This window comes from Myiozetetes cayanensis, unplaced genomic scaffold, assembly GCF_022539395.1.
Source record: "Myiozetetes cayanensis isolate MyiCay16 unplaced genomic scaffold, myiCay2020 scf9, whole genome shotgun sequence".
Lineage (NCBI taxonomy): Eukaryota > Metazoa > Chordata > Aves > Passeriformes > Tyrannidae > Myiozetetes > Myiozetetes cayanensis.
In genome coordinates, this window is record NW_026088185.1 from 17,524,074 (window position 1) to 17,548,489 (window position 24,416).

The following is a 24,416-nucleotide window of genomic DNA, read 5'->3' on the forward strand; positions in this document are numbered from 1 at the left end:
GTTGGATATGCAGAAGGGAAGCCTGATGAGGCTCCTTAGTGCACTCTGTAACCACTGACTGCTTGTGCAAAAACTGCATTTTCAGATTGTCAAGGATAAAGACTATAAACTTCACAAATAACCTGCCACAATAGGGTTTTTTATTCACTGCTGTTGTAGTCTTTAGTGGTTCATTTGCTGCTGAGTCATTGACTCTCAGCTACTCTAGTCTGCTGCAATATCACCCTCTCTTAAACCCTACTCCAACTTCTTCCTGATACATCTACATAAAAAGGAGGATCCCAAAGAAGGACTCTACATGCCTGCAACTAGTAATTGTTCTTTAACTTTTAACTTCTGGACTAATGAAACACTATTTAAGCTTTGTCTCCAAAGCTCGAAAAGCTTTCCCATGTGGGCTTGTGGGATGTCTGCCATTCTTAAGGCTCTGCTAATTCTTATCTTAGATACTGTTTTAAGCTCTTTGGGACAAGAACTTTCCTTCAGCCACTAACATGGGATCATGTCCCATAACTCAACATATAATAATAATGGTAATCATGACGACTTAACATGACTTTGGCAGTACATCTTGTCTTAGAAATCCAAGGATATGGCACAAAGAACTTACAAGGGTCTGAAGACAAAGATCTTGAATGACAATAGCTGTAGTACAGCTTTCTTTCAAATGGAAAGGATTTTTGGTTTTGTGGAGTGACAACCCTGCAGCTCCTTCCTGGCACACCTCGGGCAGGCATAAACAGCCCTCCAGTTCAACCTGTAGAGCCCCATAACTGTTCACAAGTAAATACTAACAAAAGCAAATTCATCTATTGCTATAAAGCAATCTACCCCTGCAGTGCTTTCAAAGGGGTCTGCAGCAGTATTTTCAGAGGTCCAAAGGCTTGAACAATGGTTCAAGCACTGTTGTGTTCCATTGGCTGTCAGCAGCCAAAACCAAGAAAACAGAGTTATCAGTTTGCACTTTTGAAATGACCTATTTCTCTTCACTTTGTGACAGAATTCTGCAGACTGGGAACAGGCTTTCAGCTTATCTTGCTCGGCAGGTACTTTTCAGTACAGTGATACAACTACTCCTTTATACCTCCAAAAAGGCCATTGCTGCTTCATCTTCTTGTAGTAAATCTCCATATAAAGCAGCCCACTGCAGAACCAGTCGAATGACTCGCCTTTTATTGTTGAGGGCATAATCCATTTTCTCCTGCTCTGTACCCTGAGAAGGCTGGGCATGATAGGTGCCGTGGTGTCAAGGAAAATATTCAGTGACTGCAAATATCAAAACCAGCATGAATTCACAAACAACTGACTTCCAACAAATCACTTTCAGGGTGTTCCAATGCAACTTTCCAACATATACTTTTAAATTCTGACATTCACTAGCATAATGATTTTGCAAATCTTTCGTGTTCATACTAAAAAGTAAAAAGACAGTGAATTCTCTAAAGAGCATGGGAATGATCACAGTCCCACCACAGAGGTGGTTGCTGTAGGGGAGCAGAACAGAAATGACACTTGGAACCACAGAGAGGAGGATTAACCATGGAGACTGAAGAAGGATATATCTCCTTGTTCCTCTTTGCAAACAGTTGAAGAGAAAGAAAATGTCACTTGGTGTTTATTAACATTTCAGTTTTTCATTTTTGATGAAGACTACCATAAGGAACTACCAGTGCTATTTCTTTTATTTCTACAAGTTATTGTAACTTAAGGTGAACCTCAGTCCCATTATGGAAGGGGGACCTGGAAGTTTACAACCTGACTATAGAGACACAGGGTAAAATAATAAATTCTGTAGCAGCCTCATTGTCATGAGAAAATCAGATGTTTCTACTACATCATATAAAGCGTATTTAGGACACAATACTTTGGGAAAGTTACTTCGTGATGAACAACAAGAAAAAGGGGAAAACATTTCATTGACCTTTTTAATGATAAAGTGTCAACATTACAAAAATATGTAAATAGCTAAAAGGCCAAAAGTAACGTTTATTGAAAGAAGAAATGAAGAAAAAAATAAAGGCACAATGGGCAATAAACCAAGATAATCTGAGCCTTCAACCTGTGTGAAAATGAAGAATCCCTTGCAGAAACAGGGTATGACAATTTGTGTCTACTTCTCATTGATCACACGATAACATTATGTATTTAAACTGTTTCCCAATAAATTGATATCTGAATGTGAAGTAAGCACAGAATGAGTGCAATTGCATGTTCAACTCTGCTTCCCAGATATCAGAATTCTGATTCTGGATTCTTATGAATAATTCTACTCCCAATTACATAGAAACCCATAAAATACTGACACTCATTCACACCAAAGTCCAGCATCCTTTCAAGGTGCACTCACAGTTGCTCTAACAAAATATTTTGAAAAATATAAAATAAAAATATGAATGAAGAATTCAAATTATATAAGATATTTATTTTAAGCTTCTCATTTAGAAGCATTTCTCTAACAAATACTGCTATTAAAATGAAATGGGGAAAAGTATATATTAACTCACACTTTCCAAATGATCCTGCTGCCCAAAACCCCTGCAAGGATTTGACATGCTACCAGAGTTACTGGGGTGCTCATTTTGACTGACAAACTTTCAGAAATCTGCATTTTAATTTAATTTGGAAAGCTTTAAAATTACTAGAGAACTGAACATATCAGTACAATTATGGCAGTACTCAGAAGGTCCTAAGAAGTAAATAATATGTTGCAAGCTATGTGCTCTAATGTCTCGGGGAGAAAGTTTAGTATTCTACTGAGTCATTTTTCTCATGCCATATTTACCTTTCAAACACTATAATTATTTAATGTATTTTTACTTTTTTATTAACTGACTCACCACAGGTACTGGTATTTTTCTGTATTTTACTGCTCATTTATATTGATTTTTATTAACATTATCATGGGGAAAGTCAATGAAAACTTCTCACATTTTTATGGGACCTACAGGATGCAGCTTGACTGCATACTGCAATCAGAAATAAACTATCATGTATACTTCCAACAAGTGTCAGATAATTGCAAAACATTTATCAACACCAACATGTTTAGAGTTCAATATATATATTTCTAATTATCTCTAACATATGCTAAGAAATGGAAGCAATTCTGAAGTCTGTTCTCCCCTTCATTGGAACACAACTATATCAGGGGCTGTGCAAGGTCAGCACCCATTACTACAGTAGAATGCAAACTGTTTTCCTGGCATGATGGTAAAAGAGGTTCACAGAACACTCATACAGAAATGTGCTAAAGAACTATCATTTACAGAGAGCAAAAGAGGAGTTTATATTTCATAAGTATTTAGACAATGGTCCTTTAAAGATGCACACCTGCACACATGCCCACACTCTTGCACTAACCCAAGTTCACTTCTGAAAGTGCTGCTCTATTTCAAGTTTTCCTTTGGGCTTTGTCCTGCCTCCCTCTGACAAGCTGTAGCTCTGAGAATTTGTCCATTTCCATCTCTGTGAAGCAGGGAGGGAAACAGGGACCTCGGTCCAACACACAGGACCGATCCAGGACAGGGAACATACCCTTTGCTTCCCTATAAAAAAGAAGTACGGGATTTTTTAATATTGCAGAATTCATGCACTTTAATGACTGAAAAAGACGAGTGTGCCAAAGGACAGCAATAACGTTACTGAGACAAAATGGTGCACCTGTCCACGCCTTTCAGGATTAAAATAATTTACAGACAACAAAATGCTGCTATAAAGGAAGTGAAACCCCAAATAGTTCATACCCTGTACTATGCTTAAAAGCACTACGCTCTATTCACACTTGCATGCTTCCAGCTATTGTGAGTGTAGGAAGAGACCTGTTTTGATTCAAAATTGGGACCTGAAACAAAAAGTTACCAAATGAATCAACTTTCTTCTCCTTTTTCTGTTTTAATTTCCTCATTGAGCATAATTCATCTCTACTTAGTCTCACAGCACCAGCCAACATGTTTGTAGAGTGATTTTGCTCAAAAAAGATGAGTTTGTTAGGAACCTTTCAACTCTAACAATAAATTTCAATGGTACAATCAACAAAGCACAGTTAGCTTTTCCATATTCAGAATAGACCAAATAAACAATAATTCAGCTCTAGGAAAAGCTGACACTAAAGCAGCAGGATATCAGCTACTTCCAGCTCTCCTCCTCTTTGAAAAGAATTAGCACGATGCCTGCAACGATCCACTTAAGACCAAGGTCTTAGCCTCCTCTCCAGAATAGGTTTCATCACAAATGAATATTTATCCTTAAGTGTCACTATCACTTTGATTTTCAGAAAAACTTTTCTCCTATAAACAATAAGGTATGTTTTTCTTAGGGGTCTGATTTTCCCAGTTGTTGGATCTCAGATCTCTATTATAATTGAGGCTAGACAAGTCTGAATATCAAATAGACTGATTGAAAAATATGACTAGATAAATCATGGGAAAAAAACCCAAACCCATTAAAAGTGCTGCCCTTTCTTCTCCTCTCAAAGCTGTCAGCAACAGCATTTTATAATACCTTTGATATCAATGTGATCTTGGAAAATGTGTTTGTTTCAGGTATACGAACAATTTTCTGCAGACCAGTTTCATGGGTCCAAAGGTTTTAAAAACAATTACTGTTCCTGCTAGGAGTAACACAAATGGATTCTCAAGCTTGCCAGACAAGGACACGATGCTCTATTTTGTGGTTTCAGAGGGTGAGCTTTCCCAGATGTCACTCGCCCTGCTGAGCTTCAAGGAAAGCACACTTTCACACCAATGTGATTCTAAACAAATAAATAGGGAATTGAAGTTATTATGCCCCTGTCAGAATTCTATAAAACAGAAAACATTATATGTTTATTTAATGCTCCAGTCATTTGATAGCTTCAAGTCACTGTGCACAAGGAAAACTCTCAGTGTGCAACAGCTCTCCAAACTAAATAGCCTGCCAGTAATTGACAGATGGACACTTCACAGACTCCTGTAAAACATGCAGACAGTATGAGAATCACGCCAGCTCTTGATGCTCTCCACTGAAAGATTTCATCTCCTAGTAATCACATGCCATTGAAGTTTCTCACAGTTTGTTTGCATTTGCTATAGGGTATTCTTAGAGATTATCACTATTTTTATTCATAAATATTATGTGACAGCACCTAGGAACTACTTACCCATTATTCTATGAGTTTAGGCACCCTTTTGCTTGAGGCAGTTTGCAGCCTGTAATTCATAAAGTGAGCCACTGAAATTACCAAGACATAACTACCCCAGCTAAAATGTAGATACTGTAGTTCAGCAAAACTGAAGAAAGACAGGAAGGATACAGGAAGGGTAGCCCAAACTTTTATGTAATTTCACTTATACGGTGGAGGGACAGTACATTTATTTTCCTTGGAATAGGAATCAGCACAGGAAGGTTACAGTTACCATGGTCTGGGACCATCATAGGTACACACTATCCATTTCAGAGTTATTGAGCCATGGGCAGCTGTTAGTCTGACACTGAGAACCTACCCACATGGCACAGTCTACATGGAATGTGATGAACTTCCTGAGGCAGAGAAGCTTCAGTCTCCGTCACTGATAGGCAGAGGGGCTAAAGAGACTTAACTTTTCCCTTAGAAAAGGATATTGTGCCATCAAGGCTGGGCAGAGCTGACTATTTGGCATAAAAACACAGTGCATCATAATAAAATCATTTAAAACAGAATCTGTGAAAAGAGAAGAAAGAAAACAGTGAATTAAGCCTTTGCAAACAGCTTGGGAAACACAGGGATGAGTTGTCTTTCAGCTAAATTATCTTATAAACCCTCTGCAGATAATAAAGGGGTCTATTTGCACTTTGAAGACATTAAGTATGAAAATGGTTAATGAACAAATATGAGCTGAAATATTAAGCTTTTAGTCTTTAATTTCATTGCACTTACGTTAACAGGCATTTGCCCATGTCAAAGAGAAATCTGGCATAGCAAAAAACCCCCACTCTCTGCTTAAGTGAAATATTTGGATATACTTCTGTACAAGTGTAGAGTTCTGTGCAAAGAAGAACCAGGCCTGCCACACCCAGGTACCTAAAAAGAGCTGCTAGGAAATACAGTATCAGAGAGCAGATTTAGTGTATACTACACAGGAGAAGGCAAATAATTTAATTCTCAGCTGATTTCCTACCAACAAGCAGAATGCCTAAAAGAAGTAAATGTATAGCCAAATTTCTGGGTTTATTTAGATTCAAAAGTATCACAGCCACTACATTTACATTAAAACATATACGAACAATATGATTTTTCTCTGGCAAAAACCAGCAAGCTATTTTTTCCATTAAAATGATCTGTGGTAGCCCTGGTGTAAATCCCAGTTTGCCTTATCTTTGTATTTGTGACAACAACAAGGATTTATAAATCCTGGCTGCAGAGGCCAGAGTAAGTTTGGCAGGCTTGTATGGAATCACTGAGAAACAATAAACACAATACCCCAGGGTATAATTTCTACAGTGCAGCTTTCGAGATAACAGAAACATTTATAAACATGTAAGTAAGGGATGGCAGAAAAAATATGGTGAGATAATTGTGTAATATAATATTACATCATTGCTTCCACTCCTATAATTCATATATGAAAATATCTCTCAGCTGACAAAACTCAATCTGGAAGGGTGAGTTTTCTCTCACTTTTTCTTTGTGCAATATCCAGAGCAAACTGGATTTTAAATATTCTTAAATTAAAGGAATGTATAAACCAAAAATTCAATTTTCCAGCACTCTGAGATGCTATATGCTTGAAGAAACTTTGTGAACTCTGACACTTTGTATTCCATTAGGATATAGGTGTAATCTTGTAATGAGATGTTTTGGTGAAAAGTTTTAAAAGATTTAAAAAATTACTCGTTTTAGAAAAATGTATACTACATGCATACTGTGAATAATAAACTTGTGATTATATAGCTACAAGCTTAAAGAACAACATTCTGTCTGTAATCCTAATAAACATGAATATAGCATCCTAATAAAAATTAAAAGGACAATTTTTTTGTCTTTAAAATAGTTAAAACACACACTTTAAAAGGATTTCTGTAATTTTTCAATTATTCCACCATTTACAGACCAGTATATGGGTTTCTGCAATACTAGGAGGTCAATAACAGATTAACTGGATTTAAGAACATCTTTGAATATATACTTCTTAGGCATCTGCAATGTAAAAAGAACTTGCAAAAGCAATATCTGTAGCATAATACACAAGTCTCCGCATTACTTTATCAAAATTATGAGGATTTTCTGTGTCATTTTAGAAATTACAGTACTTACAGTAAATCAGCAAATATCTGTATCTCTAGATGTAAATTCTCTGTTGTCTCTAATGTCTCTAATGTCTCTAATGAAAAGATGCCTAGTAAAGTGCAGATGCAGCAACCTGCATTCTTGGGACTCATTCTTGGGAAAGTATCACAAACAAGGAATTTAAACTGTGATACCTTCAATGGGATATGAAGATTTGAGAATACTTACACTAGCATAACACAAACATCTGGAGGTACCAAGCTAATTCACAGTACTAAGTGACATCCAGAACAAAAAATTCTGGATAATTATAATACACAATAATACCATTATTATTGTGTGCTCTATTCTGGTCTTAAAGTCATAACTACTGGTCTGGTACCTTGGAGGATTTCACTGTTCTGTTATGTCCTGAAAGTACAAATATGATAGAGCAGGCTTGGAGGAGTGGATTGCTATCTTTAATTCCAGATTTCCTAGGTTTCCTTGGGGTTGTTTCAGAGCAGTTGATAGTTGTTATTGTGGGAGAAACTACCACTAGGTGCTTTTCAAAGAATCACATTGCAGTGTTCCCCCAGCAAGTCCATTTTATGCAGTAATAACAAAATATCCTTTGTCATGTATATATATACCTGTTGCTTCATTTAAAGTTGCTTCAAGGCGCATAGTTTCTAGAAAGTGCTCTAAAATTTTCTCTGGGGTTCCTGACATCACAATATACCTGAGGGAGGGAAAGAAGCAGTTAGCATCTCATGGGCAAAACAGCTAATCAAGAAATAATTGTCAGCAAGAAGACCAGGAATGACGAGTGCCACTGTGAATACCTGCTCTGACCAGAATCTCTGTGTGCTTAGGACAAAACTACTCACAAGCTTTGTTGGCTTCTCCCCTGTAAAACAGTAGCAATAAGATTCTCCACCCTGCCTCGGGAGTGTGAGATGACAGCCCCCTCCTCACACAAGTACTCCACTGTAACACCACCACAGTTACGCCACAACCACAGAGCTGCACTGGTGCAAACCTGGGGAAGTGCAAGCAGAAATGCTCCTCCATTGAGAACAAATAGCAATTTGCAGTCATTAAAGGGTCTTAAAAGACTTACTATGAGCATGAAATAGGAACTGGTGTGTATCAGTGTCAGAGCAAGGAAATAATAAAAAAAAATAATGAAATAGCACACCGTATCTTAAAATTTCTGCAGTGTCTTACATAGCTGAAGTAAGTAAGTGTTTCAAGTGGAGAAACTTAGGATTGTACCATTTCCTGGAGTGAATTTAGGGAGGTGAGAGAACTAGTGCAACATCCAGGGTTTTTTGCTTCATTCAAAAACACTGGCAAGATTTTAAGTACCAGCAGAATATCATATGATATTGCAAAACTTGTCCTGTCATCTTTTTTTTTCTTTTCTTGCAGATCAGATTTTTTTAATCTTTCCCCACATTTTTTCAATCTTTGCATCTTTTTTTTTTTTTTGAATTCAACTGATAAAGTATGAAACTTAAAAAAAAAAAAAAAAAAAAAAGAAAAAACCCTGAGAAGTGAAGATACTCTGCTCCTGCTGAGAAATAAGTGGTGGAGCTGAGCTCCTGGGAGCTCCTCCTCACTTTGAGCACTGACCGTCACAGTTCTTTTACCTGCCAATCCCTTTGGAAGAACTGTATTGATGTCCCAAGAACACAAACACTTGTTAAGCCAGTGCACATTCTCACAGAGATACTAACCAAGTATCTGAGTGAGTGAAGCAGAGAAATCACAGGTTGCAGTACTCTTAATATGAAAGTGAAAATGAACAGTGAAGTGACTTGCAGGGCTGCTGAATTCATCCTGCATGAGTGTGATCACCCTTAAAGAGTTAGATCTTGGGAGTGATAACTTCAGAGCTAGTCCTTCCAAGTGAAACTGTCACTCTTTGAAAGCACGGCTCGGGGAGCGAGGTGGGAGCTACGTCTCCTCCGTAGAGGAAGCAGCAGAATCCAAACTGTAACTGAGAGATCTGCTGCCAAAGTGAAGTTTTCCCCAAGGCCAAGGTGAAGAAAATTAGTTTCTTCCTGAGAAGCAGTCCCTGTTAGGCCTCTGTTTTGGGCACAGTGATTTTCAAAAGTACTGAACACTCAACTAACACATTCCAATAACACATTCTGGAAACCAAAAAACATCATTAATTTGATTTGGACTCTGCATAAATGTAGTCACTCTATTTGCTAAGAAAAGAAACAAAAGAAGTGTCATCTTCAAACCCAGTGAACTCACTTTGAAAGACTTTAAACAAAACGACGCTAAGCTGACGACACTATTACCAAAGTAATGAGTGGTGAAAAGCAGACAGCAAACTTTCAAGGTAACTTTCTCTTTTGGGTAGATTATGTCTATTTGTCACTGTTAACAGCAAAAGCTCCCTTGCTGACACTTTGATAGCACCCAAAAGCTGACCAAATGAATAAAGTATTTACAGAAATGAAATTCTGAGCTTTACCTGAAAATATTCCTGGAATGTAAGACATAAACTACAGCCTAACTTTACAATCTACCATAAATTTTTCTGGCTATTTTTATCAAAGTCTGAAGAACAAACTGTTAAGTAATAAAAATAATGCTGGTGCACAGAGCTTGCTAGGCAGGCAGTATTTCAAACATGTTGAAATGAAACTTTCACTTTTGGAACCATAAGGAATGTCTCAGACCCAAGACCAAGTTGCTGTGTATTGCACCTGCTGATGCAAATCCACTAGCTACAGTCGGGTTCCCCTCACTTAGACAAATCTATGTAGGAGTACTTGTCTTCCTGATTACTTTTCTAATAGATCAAGTGAAAGATGAAATGGTAGTTTCTGAAATATGTGAAATGTTTCCATAAAATGCTAGGAACGGTTTATTCAACCTTCACGGATCTGTATAAAACTCTGCATTAGGTTATGCACATAAAATAGGTATATGAAATCCCAGATGAGATAACAACTCTACCCAAAAAATCTCACAGTAAATTGGCTTTTTCTCTGAGAAAAAGTGAGGTTCAGGGAGAAGGATTCAAAACCTCTTGTTGCTTATTTTGTTGAAGTTCTTTGAATGCTTCTGAAGAAAACTGTGCATCCGTTTGCAAGTAACGCATTTACAAGGCCTTTAGGGGTTTTACCAACATTTGGAAAGATAATAGTCTCACTCTACTCTTATCACAGTAGTACCCAAACAGAATTGTAGTTTTTCCCTTTCAGTAAGAAAGTAAGAAAAATGTCATGAATATTGTTATTACAGTGCTAACCTATTGGGTGAGATAAGCTCTGCAACCTTCATTGCGTGAGATCTTTGTTTTGTATACAAATTGTACCTAGCAAACTCTTATTAGAATCCAGAGCTCAAAATCCAAACTAAAAATATCTGTACTGAACAATAAAACAATGTATTTTCCTCATGTCTTTTACACAGTAGCTCAGCTTAGTAGGGTTCATCATTCTCCATGCCTAGACTACTTAGAAATTATTACACAAGGTAAGTATTTACAGTGAGATCTTCAGAGAATTATTGTGTAAAAACATAGAGCTGGTGTGCTGCAAGAAATGGATACATAATCCAGTACGGGGCATATGATCAACTGGTGATTAAAAAAGAAAGAAAACTTTATATGCACTGCATTCTAACACAGAAAGTGAATATGCTATTGTTTGGATAATAATACCATTTAAAAAGGTTAATAATTGTCTGACACTTGCACTATTGAATGAAAACTTACTTGTGCTGCAGCTGTGAATTTCCTTGATTAGAAATTCTGTTTCCTGCTGGGATCTTCTCCAACACCAAGACATCTTGGTCATGTTCTTTGAGTCTTACTGTATTTGCTTCCACATCCTGCAAGACAAGCTACTTTTAATAATGTAACTGCACCTGATTTGGCTGATTAGTTACTCTGACAAAGTGCATGACTTTCAAACACGAAGACCCCTGTTGGTTCCTTCCCCCTGTATTTATCTGTCTTTATTCTGTTTTCCTCATACACAGAATGAAGAAGGAAGCACTGGTACTGGGGAAGGAGGCAGAGAATTGTGGGAGGGACTAGAGTAAGAATGTGAAAAATCTCCACCTGCGTGACATTAAAAAAAAGTTTGCTGAAAAACAGAGTCTCCCTACGACTTTCCAAATGTAATACAATCTCTATCCTTGCTTTTATATATGATTATAATTACCTACAATCTGACTTTTCGCTTAAAAAACAAGAGAAAATAGCAATTAAGAAGAGAAAGTTTTAGCTCAGTAAACCATTCATTTTCTACTACCAGGTCATAGCAGAAAAAGAGAAAAAAATTAAATACATTGTGTATTAAAAAAAACACAGGTAAAAATCAGTAAGACCATGGGCTTGGATCTTCCTTTGAAGTACTGACCAAAGGTTAATCAGTTGTAAGTCTCCATGGCCAACTCAGCCTTACTGTCAATGGGATCCTTGTTCCCTTTTGTACAGCGATCACAAGCTTATGTAACTTTTCTAGTGGAGTACTCTGTCTGGACTGGTTGTATTGCTGCAATACTGGGCATATATAGGTTTAAATACAGGATGACACTAGTTTTGACTTGCTGTACCATGAATAGACACAAAATAGCCTGTATTTACTGAATCACAATTGGACTTTGGAACATATTTGCCCTAAAGTGAATAACTGTACAATTAGTCTGGGAATATCTTTCTAGAGTTCTCTGATAAAGACATCTGTGTATTTATCTGTAACTTACTCAGTTTGCCACTTGATTCTGCCTTAAATTCATTAAGAATAAGGTACCTGACATTACCTGTGCGGGAGAATGAATGATCTTGGTTTTTTTCAATATTTCGATGGAATATCACCCAGAAATCCTGGGCAGCATAAGGAAAAACTAAGCAGGGCAAATTCTATTTCACAGAAATATGAGAGACAAAAGATTCCATTTGTTCCAGTTTTCATGTCTGAGCTAGGAACAGAAAACGGGGACAGGCAATGAGTATATTCTTTACTTGATCTTCCAGACTGTTACATCTCTGTTCCATTATTAGGTATACTTCAAACAAGGTTATCAACATCCGTATATTCATAGAAATAAGACAGGCTCTAAAAAATGTTGCAAGTTCTGATATCACACTGTCAGGGCAGCTCTTACCCTAAGGATCCTGTTGAAGTCCTCCTTGTCCACTCTCAAGAAGTGGCAGTTGTCTTCACGCAGAACAATGGATGCTGCTCTGGGAGCATCATTCACAAGCGCTAACTTGCCAAAATCATCTCCTTCGTGTAGAGTACATACCACACCCTGCACAGAGCAAAACATTTACATGCAGAAACCCATCATTACTCTGAATTCTATTGAAAGTCCTTGTGCAAACACTGGACTTCACAATCAAATACCAAAACAAATCTATTTGGCAGGAAATCAACAGCCAAAATAATGACTAGGAAACAATACTTGATAGCTGGTTATTACTATTACTAAAGAAAGGCAAGAATAGAAAAGAATTGGCTTGTTCTCTGAAATTACATTCAGCTTGAAGGACTGCTCAAGACAGAAAGTTGTTGAGTGTTTTGGTTTTTATTTATAGAGGCCATAAAAAGCAAGATCAAGTTTGCAGAAGTAACACATAACATACACCCTCAGCAGTGCTCCACTTGCTCCAACTTACAGTAACAGAGAATCTGGCCCACCCAGTGATGTAAAAAATGTAGGTAAATATGAGTTACTTAGAAACAGACTGTGCACCAGGGCCCCATGCTAGATTTTGGTGAAATGCTAGGCGTTCAAATGGAGGATTCTCAGTCACCAAATGAAAAATCAATAGGAAAGTAAGGATTTTTAAAGACTCAAGGAATATCTCTGGACCAAAATTCTATTTCTTTGCCTTGAAAAATCTCTCTCATAAGCAAGGACTTATTAGAGATGATTTTGGTCTACAGGTTAAGTAAAATGAAGAGGTGGCATAAATTTGGAATTTATCCACTCTGAGAACCGCTAATCACAAAGTAGTACTTCTGTCAGACATGCCTGACATGTATGAGAAAAGTTAGTGATACAAATGCATGCCAATATGGTGGTAAAGGGACCGGGCAAAAACCCCATGAGACAGAAGTCTGGCAATTCATCAAATTCCAGCAAATTGCTTTGTCCTAAAGAACTGATGTAACTCTGATGGATTGTATTCAGAAACCAGGTAATATACCCCAAAATTATAGAGCAATCAATTGGAAGTATAATCAGTGAAACCACTGGATCATTTCTTAATAAAATTACTTTATTTTTGTTTTGTCAGACAAAGCAATTTTGCTCTAAATTAAACTGTATTCCTTCAAAGTTTACCCTTACAATTTCAATAACAACAATCATATAAAACAGCTTCTGAAAAAAATACCTTGCCATAAATGACTACGTTTACTGATCCCTTTAGGATAATGTACCAAGAAGTACCTTCTTCTCCCTGATTAAATACTACAAGAGAGAGAAAAGATTTTATTATGAGAATATAGTTATCCAAAACATAAATTGGCCACATTCTGCACTCAGTAAAATTTAAGGTAACTCAACAGTCATATCAATATCTACCTTGTAAAAGGGCATACTACAATTTTAAAAGCAACTGTGAATTTGACATTCATTTGCTAAAACTTCTGAGTATTAACAAGTCTGAGTAAATCTTACATTTTAAACCCTTCATTTTGTACAGCAAGATTTTTTTAATATAGGATAAAAATTAAAATATACTTTAAACAGACTGGTCCAACCAAAAATTATAGATAAAACCACACCCAAATTGTAAGTGATATATACATTCAACCAAAATACAGAATTAATTTTGGTACTGTCCCTGCACGTAGCAACAGACTAAACTAACACCTTCTACCCTAGGTTTTAAACGCTAAGTGCCAATCAAGTTTGAAGAGTGCATCCAAGTTTTGCTCTTGTCATTTAAACACTAAGAATTTAAATGTTCATGCCACAGATGAGAAAGAAGATCTGATAGAACTCCATTTACTTACAGACCGTTCCTGCTTTGGGATGTGACTCAAAAATGAGGACACCTGCTAATTCTCGTTTTACCTTAAAATAAAGAGAGAGAAATTATAGGTTTTATAAGTATCTTATTCCTCCTGGTGAGAGGAAGTCACATAGCCCAATTGCTGCTTTTCTTCCCTCTGCATCATCCGTCAGTCATTCAGAGCCATGCAGCCAGGCAATGGTCTGCTTCACTTGATGTCCTACTTCCTACTGATTGGCTTTACAGAGCAAACATTTCCTGGCTCCAAATGGCTCAGACAAGGCCATCTTTTAAGACACGGGTCTCTGCATCTTTCTTCATACACACACATGTGAAATAATTATCAACAATTAACACGATGGAAAAATTCAAATGGTAATAGCGATCTGTTACAGAAGATAGCTAATGATTGACAGTTACTCCATGGAAGTATTCCTGTTCTTCCCTGAGAAATCAGTACCCTTCCCCTTACTGACGTAAATCTGGCTGCTTCTGCTGTGTCAAGCTGTGAGGCACAGCCACCTGGACCTGCTGAGTCTCCTCTCTGCCTGACAGCTTCCCAGGCAAAACATCCACTCACTACCTCTTCCAGGAAGTGGAGAACATGGCAGTGCCCCTGGTGTCAGCCTGCTCCTCACCGGGTTTGTATTGCTCTGTGTGATTAGCTCCTACAACTGACTGGGCAGTTGCCTCTAGGGAGACACTGTTTACAACTGCTTTTTGTCACTGTAAACACCGTTAGTGTTACTTTCACAAAATAGCAGTAGCACTGGGAACCTCATAAGATCTTGAGTTTTTCTATGTGCCTTATGTATCTCGTCATACAAGCACAAGACTCCAAGGCAAATTGGAGGCAAATTTCTAAGCAGCGGGATTCTTGTATTCAGAGAATGTCAGCTGGTGACAATCCCTTTTTCAAAGTTACTACTATGTAATTTAACTGTGCCAAATACAGATCAAAAGCTGGCTCCACCATATATTTACTAGTAGCATTTTTGCACCATTCTCTCAACTGTTTAAATAGAAAAAAATTTCAGGCGATTAAGAAAAACTTGGGAAGGAACTCTCAAATTCTGGACACAATCCACATGACAGTCTGGTGGCTGCATCTCCCAAGAGGGGTGGACAAATTCCGGCACTCATGTGTGCCCACCCAAACCTTTGCTCAGGCACCAAGCACAAACACAGCACACCAGCCACCTCTCCCAGAACTCTTTCCCGACCGCTGGTGCAAAGCACTCCCTGTTTGCAGCCTGGAGAAGACGAGAGATAAATAGAGGTGTTTGGACAGGTTTTTTAAGCACACTGACCAGCAAACACACAGACCTGTGACTTCTATAACACTTCACCAAACTCTTTTATAACCTCTGCTCAAAGGCAACGACACTTTCACAAGGACAGGAAATACAGCCCCATTGATGCTGCTCTGCACACTGCAGAGAGCATTCCTATCCACGTATGTCCTCAGATGTCTTCTCAGTTGATTCAGTCATTTGCCTCTGCAATGAAGGAATCCTCTTGATGAAGCCAAAAATTTGATTTGTTTTTAGCACTGTATTATATAATTGTTTTTCATTCATACATTAACTTCACAGGTTTCTCTAGCAAGGATTAGTTCACCACCGTGCGACTTGAGTTTTATCGGTTTTATTTCCTGCTGTTCGTGGGATATCCAGGAAACTTATTACTTTAGGAATTACGCCTTGCTAAAAATAAACTAAACATTTAATTTGCTTTCAAGTCAGTTGACCAATAATCTTCTGGTTCATAGAAGCAATGCTGTCTGTTGTTCCTCTGAAGACTAGTTATGGTTTCTGTCCTCTGCTTTAGTTCATGATGCACGTGTAATAGGATGGCATTTCCAGATCCTTACTAAAACTATGGAATCAACTGTAATTCAAAATGCCAAGTATTTCTTGAAGTTTGTATCATTTATTCTACTTGTTCTATATGATACTTCCTGTAGATTCTGACCTCAGGTCTGAATTTCTTCTGAGCTGAAAATATTTAGTGCTTCAGATTTTTTTGTTCTGGCTTATATCTGCAGTATCGAGAATATTCTCTACTCCCTCTCAGTATCTGTCTAGGGTAGTATCTTTTGTTTAACGTTTAAATGGTCATTTCTGGATCTTACAGCAGTCTTTAAATACTTTTTCCCCTACATCTCAGGGATGCTTAAGGATTTTGGATGGCTGTTCCCACGCTGAGGAACACATCAGGTGCAGGTTTGCAAGCTGCAGTAAGTGATGCAGACTGAGCTGTTGGTGGGAGCCTGAGACAAGAGGCTGTGAACTGCCTACCCTTTGCACAGCAAAGGTCACGAAGACTGGTGGTGCCAGCCAGGTAAATGTGTACTGAGGGACACAGCAGGAGTGGAGGACACAGAAGGAAGAGCGAGACTTACATGGCTTGGACTGTGAGGGGATAAAACTCCCTTTGTTGGGGGTCGCTCCTCGGAGGCACCAGCTCAAGCTGTTCCTGTATTACTGCACTGTGAATAAATTACTTTATGGAACGAGACATCTGTGACTCCACTGGGAAATCTGGGGTTGAACCAGTAAGGTTCACTGGAGCTGCCTGCTGTGAAGGGGCTTCGGTCCCAGCAGTGAAAGTCTCTGGTGTTGGGAGTGTGACTGCCAGAGAGTCTCATGAATGGTCAAACTGGGAAGTTTCCTTAACACCTATGTAATTCAGATACAAACTCTGGATGCCTATTTTTTTTTGAAAAACATTGCTTAGGTGTTACATATTTGCATGAAGTACTGAAGTACAGAAGCACTATCTTTCTGTAATGCAGCTTCAAAATTAGCTGCATCTGCCCAAGTTAACTGGGAATTACTGAAAATATCAAGTGCTTCCAAAGAAGCTACTATCAAAGAAAGATCTACTTTCTGACTGGCTTCCTTCTTCTGAAAGCATCTCCATGCTGCTGCTACCACAAGTGTTATTTGTTTCAGTTATCTACACAGTGTGTCAACAACAGTGAGAATTTACAAAGATGCATTCTCTCCTCCGTTTCATTTATTTGTGGCTCTCTGCACTGTTCTTGACCACACAGAGAGAGTGCCTGATCTGATGAGCTTTCCTTCACTCAGTGACCAAACTCGAACCAGCAAGAACTGCACAGTGCACCTTTCTGCACAGTGTAATTCCTCCTCCTAACTGGGTCAAGCCTACTCCTTACAGATGAGAAATCAGTTCTGCAAAATTCAGTAGCACCACGATCCTGGGTGTCAAGTCAGATTGCACACATCTTCATTTAAACTCGGATATGGATGCAGACAGCAGCACCTGTGCCAAGTGAATGAGATAGGGGCTGTGCAGAAATACATGAAGAGGATTATATCTGATATCCAAAAGAGAATCTACATCTGCACAGTGCTTGGGTGGTTCTCACAGATGGAATAACTTCTTTGCATGGAAAGTATAAATGGAAATGGTTATAGGCTGTCCAACTCTAAAAACCAGCAGAAGCAAAAATTCAGCCTTTCCTTCAGTGATGAGTTATAATTTTTAAAATTACTTACTGTGGTAGAAAGATGGGATAAGGCCTTAATGTGGAGAAGTTCTTCATATATAAATTCTAAGTCATCTACAGTTCTCTGGCCAGGCCTACAGAGAGAAGATAAAAAGGAGAGCAAAATGCAATAAATGCCCAAAATAAATGCTTCAGAGAAGGACAAAACAACACAAAATGCTGCTGTACTGTCTACTGAAGGGTACATCCTCACTAAATGGAGCGTCAGTGATGTTTCTGGCCGGAGGACTAAAACACACAAAGGATGGAAGCTCTATGAATGCTACTTGAATGACATCAAGCAGCAGCCATGGCAACCACCTTAGAGAGATCCTGATTAGGCAGCTTTCCTGATTAAATCAAGTGTTCTATATGTAAAATGGTCACATAAATCAGAAATGGTACATAAAAATTTGTTCCTTTCAAAAGAACTCCTGAGTGTGGGACATGCACTGTTTTTCACAGGCAGCACTAACTAGCTGTAGCAAACAGACAGCAGTATTGGTTTCTAAAGGAGTGTGGATTTCTGCTGAACAAATTGGAGAGGCAGCAGTGCATCCTGGAGTACAGCAAACAGTGGCTACACAGTCAATGCTGAGTGCTGTTGTGCAGCCACAAAGGTAAATAGGAACCATTCAGTAGTTTCAGCTTCTCTCACTGAAAAATACAAGAAGCTGCCACTAATAAAGGGTAGGCACTGATGAAGGAATAATTCTCCTACAGGACAAGGAGTAACAAGGCTGCCACTGTGACTGAAATAGTTGCATTTCTGTAGCCTATGCACTGCAAAAATTTCTGATTGCTTAAGAAGGACACAAATACTGAGGGGACTGCAGTGTGTTGGTCATGCTTTGGAGGATCTAATAAACAAGAGAAGGAAGTTTGTAACCGAGAGAAGGAACTGCAGGAGCTTGTGAGCAACTCCCAATCTTTTTCTCACTCACGAGATCCTCCTTAGTTACAGTGTCTAATATAACTTTATTTTCTAAAAGGACAAATTCTCCTGTGATATAATTTCAGACAGAACACTGGAGTTACATAATCCTTTAAAGTATTATCCCAGGTAACTTTTACAGGACTAAGTCCTTTCAAACAATATGGTTTAGATTTGTGAAAAACAGAATACAGGTAATTAATTCAGTGGGCCAAGAACAAAAGAAAAGAGCCACCTAGTCATAGGAAGGGAGAGAGGAGGAATTTAAGACATGAGGAAATGGGGTACAGGAAGTCCAGTTGGGGGCAGGAGTTCCAAAGAAGAAGATTTACATGCTCTGCCATTAAGAACAGGCACAGTCCCAAGCCCTGCTGTCTGCAATGAGTGATGTCAAAAGAGTTAACAGCACAACTGAATCTTTGGACAGCCCTAAACCAAAGGTCACAACGAACCCTCCTGACAGAAGTTTTCTTCCTAAAATGTCAGTATTACAGGAGACTCTCATCTAGAAGATCAGGAAAGCCACATGAAGAAATACTATGCTCTACAGGTTTTCTGCCTAATCACTGCCTGGTTCAACAGTCTGTCTGTATCATGCGTGAGGTACAGGGGGTACCCAGCCGTGTCACTCTGGAGTTATATTGCATCTTTTTACAAAAGAATCCTGATAAAGACTTGTTTCGGATGAAAGAAGTACTGAAGAAGTCATAGAAAACATAAGGACAACTGACAACTCTGCTAAGCAAGCTATATTTTTTATCTGTTCTTCACTTACCAACGACATGCATGTATTATTACCCAGATTGAAGATCAATTTAGACAAAAAATGTTTGGGATAAAATTACTCTTTTCCCGTACTGATTGGAGTAAACTTTTAATGGAAAAACAGAAACTGCTTTGGTACTGCTATGCCCTCTAGTGACTCAAAATACTCTTTACTATTTCTAATTCTGGCTTCAAATTATAAGGCTGACACTCTTAATGTCAGCCTTATAATTTCAAGGGGCAGCTTAATTAAGTACAGCACAAAACTAAGCCAGAACAAGCTACCTTTCACTGGAGGTTTAAGAAACAAAAGGTAAGGATTTTGAAAAATAATAGGGAAGTAACAACTTCAATTTTATTACACGCTTGTAAAACCAGTATGTCTTGGAAAATGGAAAACAGCGTAACAAATCAAAAAACTTCCACATGAAATTAAAACATAAAAGGATGATGCCTAACTACATCAGATCTCTATCAAAACAAAAGGGTACACTCTTTCAGTATGTCCATTTGCCTCCTGTGTTAGCACATTGGGAGGACTGACAATCTGTAGTGGAGATCAGTACCTAGTCTTTACTTCTGCAGCTGCAGATGTCACGTGGAGAGATATTAGACATCACTGTGTCTTTAAAACCTGTGTGGTGACCCACTGATGTTGATTTGTAGGATCCTGCTGTGTAAAGACCTAGTTTCTGCAGGGGACACATTCTAACAGCACTAGCTGGTTATAGAGAGGATAATAAATGGAATAGGTAGGGAACAAGGGTATACATTAATGGACAGAACTCAGGTGATATTAAGTGATCAATAAAAACTGCTCAGTGTTTGGAGAATTTATCAAGGTCAGAGACACTGAGCTTCTCTGTGAGTAGAGACAATAATATAGAACTTTGCCATCGATAAGCTGTGCATGTACATGCAATATCATTGACTATCTTTATTATACAGCGAACTGGAAAATTCTTGGATAATAAGAACACAGGAAAAGATCAGAGACCGTGTAACACTGTGACTGAGCATCAAATAAGCATCTTTTCCAGAGTATAAATTTTGTTTTCAACTACCATAAAGAATAAATAGGAGACATGAATAATTTTATCCACTACCTGTATGTGAAAGTGAATGCATGTTGACTTACTCTAGCATGGAAGTTTATTATGTAATCTTTGTACTTGAATCAGTGTGCCTTGATTAACTCCATAAATACCATTTACCACACATAATACCCATAACCACCAGTGAACTGATAATCTATATTTCCTGTCCTAGGAACAAAACTTGGTTTATGAACTTTCATTGGTGAGAAACTCTAAGGATTATGGAAATTAATACTGTCTTTATGGAGAAATCCATTGTGTTGGAACATCTGAACAAAAAATTGTAAGAACCAGAGAATAAATATATCTTGCTTAAGAATATATATTCTTAGCACTAACTGAATTGTTATATATGTATTTTGTCATGTTTAACATGTTTAAATTTTTCACTTCCTCTCTCTAGCATCCCATTGCATTTACTTCTTCAAGTGGCACTAAAATTTGATTACTGATCACATGTAGAATTAAATGCTCTGTACTGAGAAAAAAATGTGCCGAGTGAAGTCACCAAGGATATATAACACACATTTATTATTTCAGTCACACTGCTAACTTACTGTAGGCTAGGGTATTAAAAAAGAATATAATCCATAACATCATTCAAGTTAAATACTGTTGTCTGATGAATATCATTCTTCCTTTAAAGACTCCTGTTATTATTGTGTTTAGCTTTCTATTATAGCATAATATCTAATTAGAGTTTACCATTAGGATGTATTTTCTTACTGAAGGGTGGAAACACATGTAACAAAGAGTTGTGTTAATTCCACAATAATTTTTCCAGGGGCTTGTGCAAGGTCTGCACCTGTGCTCCAGCCATTATAAGGAGCAGAGAGCTGTGTTGGCTACTTCAAAAAAAGCTATTTTCACATTCAGTATATGTGTTTCCAAAGGGGAAAAAAACCCAATAGCAACAAGAGCCTGCCAAAAATTTCCCTGAGCTCTATTCTGTTTTTTAAACTATAGAACATTCTTTCACAGTTTGACAGTTAAAATGCTGCAGTTAATGTAATAAACAGAGAATTTTTTAAGTCGGCTGTCAAAACAAGTGACACTTTTTGCTAGAGATTTTCAGATTTTGAACAATAGAAAGTACCTTTCAAAGCAACAGCTTCATTATACAATCAAATTCTCAAAGTAATCTTCTCATCAAAGAATATTGTCTTATTTCTTTCAGGGTAATTATCTGAGTTCTGCAACCTCTCTGGAAATGGTTACTGTTACAAAATGCAGCTGTGTTGGTTTGAAAATTGTGGGTCCTGCTCAGGTCAGCTACAGCCAGCATCTCTGCAGCCCTGACAATTCCTTTGAACTCTTGGCAGCTGTAGCAGTGGCAAGTCAAAACTAGCAGCACTCTGAGGATTCATGGAGATTTTAACAGCTTTGCTGCAGCTCAGCCCAGAGTGGATTTTCAAATAACAGAATCATAACATATGTAAACTGAATACTAGAACAGTAGTTAATATGGTGCCTGCCAGTACAAGCTTACTTCCACGAACAAAGGGCAGCAAAAATAAGCACTTTCAGGGACAGGGAAAGATGTCAGATAATGTCAGTCTTGAGAAAACCTCTTTCCCCTCACTATATTGCATGAAAAATCTCCTATTAATATTCTCCCAGGTGATGCTGTGCAAGTGACGACACAGAGAGAAGAGCAATACTTTCCAGAGCATCTTTCCAGCCCTTCAGCTCTCTGCAAGGAGTCCAGATGATAATCAACATTGATCCTGCCAGGGTAAACTTACAATTGCTCTTCTGAAAGTCATGATGGAAAGCAAATCTAGTAGGCAGCCAAAAACCATGATAAGCTAAGGAGAAATTCTCCAAGAGCAACCTGCTCAGTCAGCCTGAGGCAAAGGAGATAGTGCAGAGGAGCAGGGTCAGAGCACACATAGCAATGCTCAGCCTCCTAATGGCAGGCATCAGCTCAGGGGATGTCTATGAGGACAGAAGACCTCAATTCCACAATACCATAAGGGTACATGGAAGCACCATGTTCCCAGTCGGGTTTGTCTGTGTATTTTGTGTGACAGGGAGCGACTGCCCCTTTGTTTGTGCTGACCAGACCTCTAACAAAGAGAGGAAAGCGAAAACTATTGCTCCGTGGCAGTATTACCTTTTTTCATAAACACAAGTATCTGATGGTGCCTTCTGAAATTCAGTGCTTTTAGTAAGTTTTTGGAAAAGTGCTGTCTAAATGAGCTCAACAATCTAAACATAGCACATGGACAAGAATGGAGCAGGGAAAGGATACAGATGGATACAGAACAGGAGCAAACACTTGTGTTAGGTGATTCAAAACATTTTTAGTATGAACAATGTTCTCACACTGTAGGCAGGGCCCAATCCTATCCCATAGCAAAGACAAACTTTGTCAATGGCCTCAAAGGAGCAGGATCCAGCTTTGTGTGCTTACCTGTCTTGAACTGACCCTTAAAAGTAAATCTTCAGTGAAGGTGAGCTTAAGTAATTCCTTATTCTCAGTGTGCTTAATTAGCAGTACAATATGTTTAGTGGCCACAGAAAATATTCATTGGCCACTAAACACTACCTGCTCAATGAAGAGGTTGTCTTCAACGGAGGTCAAACAGAGTTTATACTGGTTGAAGTTACTATAAAGCTGCCTATAAAAAAAACCTTTGACACAGTTTTCCATGTGACCAGAATGCACTGCTGAAAGAATGGTTAGCCAACCAAGGAGTGAGAGGACATGATCTGGTAGCTATCAAAAGGTTAGGAGACATCCTCTGTGGCCTAGGTACAGAAAGCTTTTTCTTTTTTAAGAATTGATTCTATAACAATAAGAATTGATAAATAAACTCACAGAGCCACATTTCACACCTTCCTGGCAAACTACAACAGGCAAAGTCCAGCCTACCTTGATTCAATAAAGGTCTACCAAGGCTGAATCTAATTAATGGATGCCACTGACAAGTGTAACTGAAAAGCACCTGCTGTGCTGCCATCCTACCACTCTACTCACTCAAAATCACTAAAAGCAGCATTCATTAATTGAATGACACTTCTACGTACAAAGTGTGTAGGGGAGACTCAGAAATGAAATAAAAACCTCATAATGCAGCATTTTCCTCCAGGTGAGTGCGATGGCATTCGTGGCCTTTCATGGTTATTCTCAACACACAGTTCAACTTGTAAGTATTAATGAGGACTGGAAACGACTTAACATGGATGTAAAAACTTCAGAGGCTGGAGAAACTGGCACTGAAGTGACATAACTGGCCAAAGGATGTCTGATAAGAAACATAAGTTTCTCTTGTTTCCATGTCACAAGGAAGGCCCATAATATTAACTCATTAATCTGCTTACGGTTTTCTGAGAATCATCCTCATATGAGCATCTGGCCCAATCTGAGACAGAAGCAGCATAGTGTCCTGCAGCTCCTCATCACACTCCTTTTTCTCCTCCTCAGTTGGCAAAGGGGCATCTTCACGTTCATCATCCAAAAATCGATAAAATAAGTATTTGTCTTGAAAGTGGTGTTCCTGATCCACTGAAAACAACATAACATATCAAACACTAAGCACTCCTCATCCAAGTTAACCTCGTAGAAATCAGCATGTCACTGATATATTAGTTACGGAGGGAAAGAAAGCTACAAAGAAACTGTGAACGTATGAAACACCTTTATTTCTCACATATGTCCAAATTATGTAGCTTGAAGGCTACACTTTTAAATTGTGTGCTACAAATACTTTCCAAAAGGCTTCCATATATGTGTGTTGTGGGTGTATTTACACACGTGTGTGTGTGGTTTTTTTCTTATTAGATCTATTTAACAAATCACACTGGGGAAATGGTTACATCATCAATTTCTAAGAGGTGTTCTCTAGCATGTTTAGACAGGCTGACAAAAGGTA

At 38.2% G+C, this 24,416-nt stretch overlaps 1 protein-coding gene across 5 annotated transcripts in view; it reads right to left on the reverse strand.

Annotated features, from left to right (window-relative positions):
• RAPGEF4 (Rap guanine nucleotide exchange factor 4) overlaps positions 1-24,416 on the reverse strand; it is a 150,680-nt gene that overhangs the window by 29,709 nt on the left and 96,555 nt on the right. For all 5 annotated transcript variants that reach the window (XM_050340183.1, XM_050340182.1, XM_050340184.1 and 2 more), the window contains 9 exons: positions 23,866-24,049; positions 17,753-17,837; positions 14,227-14,287; positions 13,602-13,678; positions 12,365-12,511; positions 10,968-11,083; positions 7,876-7,964; positions 5,599-5,677; positions 1,085-1,235 (listed from right to left, as the gene is read on the reverse strand). In XM_050340183.1, the coding sequence (XP_050196140.1) occupies positions 1,085-1,235; positions 5,599-5,677; positions 7,876-7,964; positions 10,968-11,083; positions 12,365-12,511; positions 13,602-13,678; positions 14,227-14,287; positions 17,753-17,837; positions 23,866-24,049 (989 nt within the window). The remainder of the gene's footprint in view (positions 1-1,084; positions 1,236-5,598; positions 5,678-7,875; positions 7,965-10,967; positions 11,084-12,364; positions 12,512-13,601; positions 13,679-14,226; positions 14,288-17,752; positions 17,838-23,865; positions 24,050-24,416) is intronic.